We start from the raw sequence: 12,051 nt of genomic DNA on the forward strand, positions 1-12,051 counted from the left end.
TCCCTCTCTCCCTCTCTCTCCCTCCCTCCCTCCCTCCCTCTCTCCCTCCCTCCCTCCCTCTCTCTCTCTCTCTCTCTCTCCCTCTCTCCCTCCCTCCCTCCCTCCCTCCCTCTCTCCCTCCCTCCCTCCCTCTCTCTCTCTCTCTCTCTCTCTCTCTCTCCCTCTCCTTAAAATGAATTAGTTCGATATAAGGTACCTTATAAAATTGATTCACACACCTAGAATTAACATTAATCCAATTATGATTAATATAACATATACTTAAGATTATAACTCAGGTAATATCCTGGGTCTACATTTTTAACCTGGTTACATACATGTTCTTTTTTTTTTTTAACTTGAGGCTTAATTCTTACTACAAATCACATAGTTGCAAGGTATCAAACTAAAGGTATTCTTAAGCTAGTACAAATGAAAGACTGCTTAATTAAGTTTCCTTCTTACATACTAAAAAAAAAAATGAATAGCCCAAAGGAATTGAAATTTAATGCTAATGGTAGAATCTTATTTAAAAAATGGTGTGCCAGGAGCAGCTAGGTGGCTCAGGTAGAGAGGGTAGAGAGCCGAGCCTAGAGATAGGAGATCCTGGTTCAAATTTAGTATCAGAGCCTTCCTGTGTGGCCCTGGGCAAGTTATTTAATCCCTGTTGCCTAGCCCTTAATATTGTTCTGCCTTGAAACTAATACTCAGTATCAGTTCTAAGACAGAGGGTAAGGATTTTTTTTTTTTATTAAAAAAGAATGATAACACCAAAATTTAAGGTATTATATTTTATTATTGGGGGAATGTTTTCATAGCTTTTTGTTCATCATGGGACCACATTGCAATGGCAACAAAACCTGTTTAGCACATCCAGTTTGTGTATGCATTTGTGTGTTTCCATCTTTTAATTAAGTTCTTCTACTGAGAGTGAAGATGAAAGCCCTGAAGCACAACCACAATCTACGGTCCGTCCAGAAGAGATTCCTCCTATTCCCGAAAACAGGTTTCTGATGAGAAAAAGTCCTCCTAAAGTAGATGAGAAAGAGAGGAAGAATAGAGAAAGGGAGAAAGAAAGAGAGTGGTAAGTATATGTTTATGGAATATGATATTCCTATTTTTATTGTGGAGATCAGTATTAGAGAAAAGCATCCTGGCTTTCAGCCTGATTTCCAAGAAAAATGTTAATGGCTAGTGCCCTCAAAAAGTAAATTATACTTTTCAATTACCTATTGAAAGGAAAACTTCCTAAAAGCATTGACTCATATTATTATGCTTAGAAATTAAAGGATTTTTACCATTTCGTAAGATTTAATCTGATCTTGGGAGTAGTTTTGTTATGTGGACAAAACTATTGCTTGGAAAATATATTTATTCTGTAAGAAATAATTTGACCCCGGTATTAGTTTATCAGATTGTATATTTATTTTTAGAAACTTGATTTGGGCATATAAAGTAATATGCTGTTTGTAAATCATTTGTTAATGAGTATTTCCTAAACACCTCTACTAGGTCATATTTATCAGTTCAATAAATATCTATTGTATGCTTGATCATACATAAGGCACTGTGCAAAGTGCTGAATAATAACAGATTAATTAAGATGTGATCTCTTCCTATAAGGTGGTCATACTCTAAGGAATATAACTAGTTTTATAATTGTATCACAAGGCTTTAAAATATGGAAAGTACAACAAGAATGGTAGAAACTAAAGGCTCTAGAGTTTAAGTGATGAGTACATTAAGGAAAGACTTCATATCATTATACCTTGAAGGATAGATAAGATTTCTGAAGATAAAGGAAGAAGGTTTGGGCATTGCAAGTAGCTTGGCATGGCATGGTAAAGAACAGAATTCTATAAAGCAGTACTGAATAGTCTAGTTTGACTGCTCATGGGTAATATTCTTGGAAATGAAGGGAGTTTCTAAAATGCTGTAGCTGTATTTTGGGAGCCCTTAAAAGCCAAAGGCCTAAGAAATCTAAATTTAATTCAACAGATAGTGGGATACGAATTGTTAGGAGAATAAAATGATCAAAGCTGGGGTGGGGGGGGTAGCTGGATTAGGAGTAGTGGAAATAAAAAATCAGATCCAGGGAGATGAGTTAAGAACCCGAGAGGTAATGAGGATCTAAATTGGGGGTAATGGGAGTACTACATAAGCTGTTCTCTTTTTTCCCTTATCTATAGAAAAAGTTTTGAGCATTATGATCTCTGGTAGTTCCTTCCCGTCCCAAAATTATACCACTTTATGACCTGATATGACCAGTTTGATTTTGAGCAAAAAAATGCTTTGATCATTTTAAAACCATTTTTAACTAGATAATAGATATGGGAAAGTTGGGAGGGAGAAAGTTCTATTTTGGATATGTTGAATTTGAGGTGTGGAAATGGGAGGGTTTCGGAGCAGTACCAAAGATAGTGATTTGTGAAGTATATGCAGTGAAATGAGAGTTGAAACCAAAGGAATAAATGAGCTCTCCTAGAAAGAAAAGAAGGTTCAGAATGGATCCTCTAGTTAGAATCCCTACTTTTATGGACTTTGAGGAAGAGTGAATTTGTGAGACAGAAAAGAAATAGTAGAAAATCAGGACAGTATTGTTACCTTAGCATATTAATGTATTTGAATATAGTAAACTTGGATTCTGTTTTTTAAAAAAGAGACTTTTAAAAAACTTTTTATAGAATAATAAATATGGAACAGCAGAGGACCACATGATCTGAGCCCTTAATTTTACAAATAAGGAAACAGATTCTAAAAGACTTTGCAACTTGTCTAAGTTTACCCAGCTACTAAATAATAGAGCAAACATTCAAATTCAGGTTGTCTGTCTCCATATCCAGTCTTCCTTCAACCCAACCACACTGCTTCCTTTTGGGAGTGCCTAAATGGACGTTTGTCAGAAGTAATATGGGAAAGATTCCTGCATCACATCATAGTTTGGATTGTATGACCTCCAAATTCTCTTTCAGCCCAGGGAGTTTAGAATTCTACAACTTGCCATCTTCCATTGGTCTTTGTCTACATTCAGGAATATAAGATAGAATCAAGATTTATCAGCTGAAAGTAGTTCACTCTTGGTATTTTTTCTTTAAACTAATAGCTCTTATTCCTTCAGAATTTAATAAAAATGAAGTTGTTAAAAATGGTTATAAGTGTTGAAAGTTTATTAATAGGATTAAAATAACCTGCACTGTTAGATCAAGGAAGAAGCTATACTTCAATTGAATTTATTTTTTATAAAATAGTGGTTTTTAACTTTCTTTTTATTTCTAGTAATCCATCTAATTCCCAATCCTCTTCATATCAAAGACGACTTCTAGTCACAAGGTCTGGAAGGAAAATTAAAGGAAGAGGACCAAGAGTGAGTTTCTTTTCAAAGGAATCTTTGTGGCAAATTTTTCCTTCAATAATCTTTATTATGTAGTAAGATACCCTTTATATAGTATGTGAAATTCGTATTAACAGACATACTTGTATGACTTGCTGAGTTGGAATTGATACATTTTTAAAAATTATGGTGGTAGGTGGTATTATTTGTGTCAAAGAACAGGATGAAAATTCATGAAACATATGCAAAATTATATGTTTAATTGCTTAGTAACTTAAAATTTGATTGCAATACTTTCCTTTGTAAGAGACCTTTAATTATGTAGTACTATGTTTTAATATCCCAAAGTTATACACATAATAATTTTTAGACTAACATTACCTCAGGAATTTTACTATATACCTGGAATTTTAGGTCTTTTTAATCTGATTAAAATGGGTGATAGATATAGAGGAGAGGAAACTAAGGCATCAACTATCTCTGTCTCATTTCAAACTTATGTACTCTATTCATTGGTTTTGTGGATTTCTTTAGTCATCTAAAGGGATAGCTGACATTCTTTTGAGGGTAATAATTTGCCAAAAGAAAGAAATATTAACTTGAACATAAGAACCCTTTTGACTAATGTATTTGAATGTTTTTATTTTTCCCTCAAGCGCTATCGAACACCTTCCAGATCCAGATCACGGGATCGTTTCAGGCGAAGTGAGACTCCTCCACATTGGAGACAGGAGATGCAGAGAGCACAAAGGATGAGGGTATCAAGTGGTGAAAGGTGGATCAAAGGAGATAAGTAAGATTTAAAACTTTTGTCTTAAAACTATAGTACTTTCCAGCAGCTTGTAGAATGATTTCATTTGTCCTATATTATGAAAAATGCTTTGATTTGTAAATACTAATGTTAGTTGTGCTTATAGTTCTTAACATGAATTAAAATAATGAAATGTGTAAATATTTGCTACAGTTTTTGGATCTTATTAGCTGATACTGAAATTCTTCTTCCTAATAAAGCATTTCCTAAAGCCCTTAATTTTTTTTCTTTTGTAGGAGTGAATTGAATGAAAATAAAAAAGAAAATCAAAAAAGTCCTGCAAGAGGAAAAGAAAGAAAAATATCTGAACACAGACATGTATCAGAAAGTCCAAATAGAAAAAGTGAAAAGGAAAAGAAAACTAAAGACCATAAATCCAACAGTAAAGAGAGGGACACAAGGAGAAATTCAGAGAAAGATGACAAATATAATAAAAGCAAAGCAAAGAGAAGGGCCAAGTCTAAAAGCAGAAGTAAAAGTAAAGAGGAGTCAAAAAGTAAAGAAAGAGATTCCAGGCATAACAGGCATGAAGAGAAGAGGATGAGATCAAGAAGCAAAGAGAGAGATCATGAAAAAGTAAAAGAAAAAGAGAAGCATTCTGATTCTCGCATCAAAGAGCGAGAAAAGAGCAGGAGTAAAGAGAGGTCTAAGCGAGCAGAGTCAAAAAATAATGAACATGACCATAGCAGAAGTAAAGATAAGGACAAACGGGCCAAGTCAAAGAGTAGAGAACGAGAGGTGACCAAAGGAAAGCACAGCTCCAATGGCCGAACAAGGGAACGAAGCAGAAGCAGGGACAAAGGAAGAAGAGCCAGATCTAGGAGTAAAGACCGAGACCGTAGTAGGAGCAAAGAGTACTATAGGAACAGAGAGAGGGAATCCCGGAGAAGAGGGAGATCAAGGAGCAAAGAGAGAAAAGGAACACCAGAAAAATCTAGAAGTAAAGATAGAAGGAGGAGGAGAGAGTCAAGGAGTTCAGGGAGGGAGGAAAGTCAAAGCAGAAACAAAGAAAAAAGTAAAAACCAAGAAACAAAGAGTTCACACAGAAAAGAAAACTCTGAGAATGAAAAAAGGCACTCGAGGAACCATGATAACAGTAGCCGAGACAGCAGTAAGGAGAAAAAAGCTGATAGAACCCAGAGTCCAAATTCAAGGAAACAGAATAGTAAGGACAAAGAATTAAAGTCCTCCACATACAAAAATAAGGAAGAAGACAAAAACAGATGCTCATTAGAAAAAGAAATCAACCAAAAATCAAAGAGTCAAGAAAGAGACCATACACGAGGTAAAGATAAAAAATCTGATCATGAGTCCAGCCCTGGAACTGATGAAGACAAAAGTGGATGAGTGAGGGCCTCGAACTTTGAATTTCCATTTTTCTCTTTAGGTTTTAGAGACTTGCTGAAGAACACATCTTTTTTTGTTGTTTTCCTCTTCCTTTTTGTTTTGGGGTTATTTTATTTTTTTTGGTTTGGTTTTTTTTTTTTAATGCGGACTTCATTAAGTTTGATCTTTTGATATTCTACAACCTGAATAATTTGTACTGCTAAAGTTTTAATAAACTTGAAATGAGAAAAACACTTTTGTGTAATACTGTGTGCTGTTTAACTCTTCCGTTTCTCTTTGTGTTGTAGCCATCAATCAACAGTTACTATGTCTAAGATCTGTTGGATCAATTAGAAACAAATAAAATTGTTAATTGCAATAGTATTTTTTACAAAAGTTTGCACTTCTCATGTTTTAGATATTTTTAAAAGCCATTAAATTGAAAGGAAGTCATACTGATATTTCTGATCACATTTTAGGGAGTATGTTACTGATATTCATCATAAATATAAGTGGATTTTTTTATTCCAAGAAAGCAATGCTAATTATATGGTTTTTCTGAATAATTATTTTTAAATTTTGATCTTATAATTTGTGCATTAAACACAGAAAAATGTCTACTTAGCTCTTTTGTTTTACTTTACATCTGTTTCTTTATATTTTAAGCTATGCTTGTTCATTCATTTCCTTATGATGTTTTATATACTTATTTTTCACTTAAATGTCAAATTGGATTCAATTTTAGTATTTAGGAAAGTCATGCTTATCTGATCAGTTGATATAAGTAGCAATAGTCTTGGCTTGCTGTTACACAGCATCAGATAGAATTTATACTTAGGAAATAGATTTTAAGTGTGATTTTTAAAAAATAGATTATCCCTTTTTTATTCAAGAAGAATCAGAATTAGCACTAGTGGTATTTGTTTTCCATTGAGTTATTTCCTGAGAAAATATCTCTATGAGCATTCATTTACATGTACAAGACCCTACATATTAGCCTGAGCCTAAAAATAGCTATAATTGTTATATTAAATTTTTGAAATTTGTTCCAATTGGCACCGTACATGAATCAGAGTTATTACTCTGGATGCTTAAACAGCTTCTTTATCTAAAATCTTAATGGAGATTTAAGAATCAAATGGCAGGAATTTGTTATGAATGTCTTTCTTACAGTGACACTATAGCATATTTTATTTAGCTTAGCATTTACAAAATGCCATATGTTGCAGAAAATTTCAAAATTGAATAGCACTACTCAGATATGACCAAAATGAGTTTTAAAGTGGCATTTTTTTAAAAATGCTTATTTTTATGGTATATGGCTTTTCTCCCTGTTCTTTTAAGAAAACAGAATAACCAAACACAAAAGTTATTTCATTGTGAGAGTAAAGGAGCAGGAACATCTATGATCCCAGTTCCTAAGAGCAACTGGAGTCTTTTGTAATTAAGATACTGTCAGTTATATTCATAATGCAACTTCTTAGTAAATCCAGTAACTATTGAATGATGCTTTTTATGCTTAATAAAGTAGTGTTTAATATATGATACTTATTGTTATCACTTTAATAAAGGAATAATGCTTTTTCTATTGTGTAGTCATTTAATGATATAGAATCAAGGGATACCATATCCTTCCTTTCCCTTGAAGAAACAATCCAAAACGGATATCACTGGGTTGGTTGGTTTTGATCTTTAGGCCTAATCGCATATCAGTGAAAGCATTCACTATTATTTGGCATAAATTTAAAGAATTATATTTAAATTGTGCTTGCTGTAAATTGATTCTTTCAAGCTCATTGTATGAAAGGTTGTACTTATTTAAAGACCTAATATTAGTATGATCAAAAGCCAGTTTCAGGTTTTAAAAAGGTACACACACTTTTGGTCTTAAAACACACACTTACATTGGACTTTTCTCATAAAAATTCTATTAGTTCTCATATGTCATTTAGTGGTTTTTATATGCATTTAGATTTCACTATTTAAAAAATACATTTTTATGAGTTACCATTTTTCCTTCATAGGATTTCAAAAAGTATTTCTTTTTAATTAACTATCTTCTGTATGTTCTTGTAGTGTAAAGCAATTTTACAAGAACAGAAATAATCTGGGAAAAACTGGAGGAGACTTTTTTTGTCTGTTACAACATTAGAATAAAAGTTAAGCAATGAAGGAATAAGGGAGAAAAGACAATCAGTTGAGTTTTGCTTTCAGAATTTTAATAAGCAGATAAAAACTAAATGAATGCTACATGAACTACATGTTTTTGAATCATAAGTAGACTAATATTTTCTCTTATTGAATTCATGTCCTATTTTGAATGTTATATGTTTTAATGTTTTTTTTACATCTTATTAGTCATGACATTTAACAAACATACTCAGTTGTGGTTGACTCTAAGAAAAACTATCAATGTCTTTGCTGTTACATTCACTTCACAGTATTTGCTGTCCAGAATTATAGTTCAAAGTTACAGTTGTTCAAAATTATAATTGCAATATATTTGACTTGATGTCATTTTAGAATAGTTTATTTTTTCTTGTTCAATTATATTGTTTCATCAAGCCCTTTGGTTACTTTATTGGAGTGACCCCTTATACATATAATTTCGGAGCTTTTGTGATATGTAGATGTAATGTTACTACTAATGTTTTGGGGTTTTGTATGCTCTTCAAACTGGAATTATTGGCCACAGAAATTGTGGTAGTAAGTTGTTAACTCTTGATGTAATATCAGCTCTCTAGGGAGAAACTTTTTGAAAAGTTTATTCATTGAATTTGTACAATAGTATGGTTGTCTATAAACGCCTAATTGAGGTGCTTGAGGAAATTATACTTTGACAAATTTGAATTTGCACTTATTGGCTTTCAGAATTAACCTTTTTTCTAGGAATAAACAGAATTATTGACCATATGATTTTCCTTTGTATTGTTTGATAGCAATTTATTTAATCTGGAATAGTTCAGATGATCCTTAACTGATATTGTGAACATATATAAATGTATATGTACATATCTTTATATGGAAAAATGAAAGAATGATACAGAACATTTTCATGCTTTTAAAATTACATTAATTATTAGAGTTCTATTATCTTAATTTTAAAAGTACTTCATTTTTAAATAGTCCCTCTGTTCATTCCAGACAATAAGTTTCATCATCACCTGAACTTCTTAAGGCCCCTTTAAAGGAAATTGTTATGATTGCCTTCACTAAAAGTCATCTGTTTGCTATTGATTTTTAAAGGCATTCTATTCAGTTAATTACTATAAGTAAATATAAAGCATGTGTTTTCCTTGTTATATCCCTTCTTCCTTTGGCTACCCATTATAGTTATTTTTTTAAAGAAAGGAAATCTTTTTCAGTAAGGTAGGAGTGAGATAAGTAACTGAATTTTTTGAGCAGGTAACTTTCTAAGCACTGTCTCCACCATCCCTCCTTTGTGTATATAGCTTTTTTGGAAGATTGAAAAGGAAATTGAGTGTTTGGGTATATAGGTTGGGTGTTATCACTCTTTCTGTGGCCGCTCTGCTTGTTGAAGGAAAGGCATAAATGAAGTTCATATACTTCATTTTACTTAACTCAGAAGTCACTGTGATAATATATATTTTTTTAAACTAGAAACAAAATTCAAATGTAAAGTTAGTTCAAAAAATACTGCTTCATTCTAGCAACTGTTCAATTGTTTTCTGCAAATCACATTTTGCAAAATTTAAATTTCAGAAACTCAATGTATTAACTTTTATAGTTTAAACATTGTATTTAATAAATAACATAATAAAACAATAATTTGTAATTCATTTCTTTTTGTCTGAAATCATTAAGACCACGGGAACTTGCAGAAGCCAATTTTGTAATTTGTGTCAACTTGTTTTGAAGTCATTTTAGAATCTAGAGTAAATGTCTTCATTTTATTGCTTTATATTTCAATGTATGTATCAGCCTTTCAGCAAACTTATCAAAATTTAAATGGAGCATAGAGTGAACTAGCTAATTTGTATTACTGTATATTGGAAGGCTGGCATTTTTAAAAATAGTTCAGATTTTACAGCATAAAAAATGTATCTGCAACAAATCTTGCATCCATGCTTGACAATTTTAATCTTACCTTTGTAAATCTATAAATGTTGCTGATTTGTATGTAACATCTATTGGTAGCTTTTTATAGTAAAGCTCCAATTTATTTGAGAAGAGTTTTGTGTTTCAATATAAATTATTTGGGAACTAGCTAGTCACTGAAATTGGTGACAGCTATGGAAGCCAATAGAAAAATGTTCTGATTATTAAATGGATTAATATGTGTAACATAGAATGCATCAACTGGTAATTTTATTAATCTTAAAGCTTTGGGTTTTTCTTAATATGGCTATTATGAACCAGGAGAAAATGTAAAATGTGAGCACTTAATGTGGACTGTGTAACTTGTGTATTAAAATATTTTCAGAAATATTTACTGCTTTTCATATTTTCACTGACTCCTGGATTTGTGCCCCACTTTTGTTTCCTGACCTTTTAGCAGTGGCATTGTAAAAGGTGCTCATTTCTACCTCTTCTCTCCCAGAGCTGTCCATTTATTCATTTCTGTAATTCTACAAAGCTTTAATAATGTTCATCAAACCTTTTTTTTAACTAAGGATTTCTAAAGTAGCAGAATTTATAATTTTGGTTCCAAATTTCCCACACAGTTCTGGTCATCAGGTAGGTCTGGTTTTAAAATTAATAAGCACTTAAGTTCACATCTAAAGAAAACTGGAATTGGAGTCAGGTGATCTATATACCCAGCTCTTAAGAACCCTTCTGAACCTTACTTTACTTTTATCTAAGATGGAGAGAAATAAAATTATTACAGGATTATTAAACCATAACTTTCCAGTTAAATAAAAAGTTAGTGATATACCACTATCACTAACAAAACTATTTTAAAATGAAATTAAGTACATCTATAAATTAGCCATAAAAGATTGTCATGTTTTCCTATATAACACTTTACATGAAACTTAAAAAGTAGTAGTTAGTAAACTGTTAGATGGAAAATAAATATGGTGTTCCTCATTAATGATGATTCAAGAAATTACCATATTCACTTAGACCAGAAACAAAAAGACTTCAGTCTATAAAGATTACATCTAAGATGGTGATGCATATTAACTCTGAAGCAAGCTTATAGATAGTTTCTTTGTTTTCCTGACAAAATAAGCTTTATTCCAATGCCTTTAATCTTAAAGTAATTAGTCTTCATGTTTTACCATTCCCTACTGTTATTTTTGTTTTTAAACTAGAGCTTATTAGTGTCATAGAAACTATTTTCACAAAATTTAAGAAGCACTTATTCCTTTTTTTAAAAAAATACCAATACCATGAGTAATTCACAGGCACCACTTAATAAAAGTAAACTTGGTATACAAAATTTTGTTTATTTGCCAAACAGAGTTCATTCATTTTACATTGTCGGCCAGAAAATGGTGCCAATTTGCAAAAAGTGATAATAGTAGTTTGCCTCTTATAGCAAGGCACAGTGGTTAAAAACAGCACTAGCTTAATTCTTTCTCATACAGGATGTGTTGAAGGGCAAGTGACAACACCTTGGAGCCTTAGTTTTCTTTCCTGTAAAGTTGAGATTAAATAATCCTTGTATTACTACTTCAAAGTACTATGTAAATGCAAATCACTAGATAATATGGATGTCCAAAGAGGAATGCAATCTGGTACAATTAGCAATAGAAGTGGTAAGGTCACTGGATATAGAACGGTGATGTTTAACCTATGACACGGGTGTCAGAGATGGTACACAGCACTCTGGACACTTGGCCACCCCAAGAGTTCATTGCTAGAGAGGCCGAGGGGACTCAGGCAGGGCTGTTCCCCTCCTACTCCACCATGCCTGATGACATTTTTTCACATCCTCCACCCCTCTGCCCATTAGCCCAAATGGGAGTGCATGAGGCGGAGCTGGAGGAGAGCAGAGGATTCCAGCCACTCCTCCCCTTCTCTATACATTGAAGATATTCCTCATTTCACCCACCCAGCAGCCAAAGAGGAGTACATGCTCCTTCCCCTGTATAGGGTAAGGGAAGTGGCATGCACAGCATGAGGTCTCAGGGGGAATGGGCAAGGCACTCGGTATGGGGGCAAGGATGGGTCCCAGGACTGTCTCTAAACGGTTTGCCATCACTGATATGGAGGATTTGGATTTGAATCCCTATTTGACTTGGGCCAATCACTGCAGACCTCCGTTTTATCAAGTATAAAATGAGGCTGGATTAACTAAATGATTTCTGAGTGCCTTCAGCCTCAAGTCAATGATCCTATTTTTAAAGGTTAGAAGGATCTTCTAGGAGTTTCATGATTTAGGAGTTGAGTCTATGACCATGTGACATCACAATGTCCAAGATGGTTCACCAACCCATGGACTATCAACATTTAAAATGTTTCAAATATTATAAAGGTAAATTAGATGGGAACTACATTTCTCATTAGGTTTGACACCCACTGTAACTACTATACTATTAACCACTATAACTGCTCTCAATATCCAGAGGCTTCACTTGTGATTATTTTACCCATTTCTGCAAGAATAACAATCCAGTTTTATAATCTAGGTTAA

The 12,051-nt window shown here is 32.9% G+C and overlaps 1 protein-coding gene across 3 annotated transcripts in view; it reads left to right on the top strand.

The window, feature by feature from the left end:
* Positions 1–9,896, top strand: part of PPIG (peptidylprolyl isomerase G) — a 91,653-nt gene extending 81,757 nt beyond the window's left edge. For all 3 annotated transcript variants that reach the window (XM_056797269.1, XM_007494331.3, XM_001367620.4), the window contains exons 11-14: positions 896–1,063; positions 3,256–3,343; positions 3,967–4,103; positions 4,358–9,896. In XM_056797269.1, coding sequence (XP_056653247.1) covers positions 896–1,063; positions 3,256–3,343; positions 3,967–4,103; positions 4,358–5,468 — 1,504 coding nt within the window. In that variant the 3' untranslated portion in view covers positions 5,469–9,896. The remainder of the gene's footprint in view (positions 1–895; positions 1,064–3,255; positions 3,344–3,966; positions 4,104–4,357) is intronic.
* Positions 9,897–12,051: the final 2,155 nt, after the last annotated feature.

The sequence above is a fragment of the Monodelphis domestica genome, chromosome 4, assembly GCF_027887165.1.
Source record: "Monodelphis domestica isolate mMonDom1 chromosome 4, mMonDom1.pri, whole genome shotgun sequence".
Classification (NCBI taxonomy): domain Eukaryota; kingdom Metazoa; phylum Chordata; class Mammalia; order Didelphimorphia; family Didelphidae; genus Monodelphis; species Monodelphis domestica.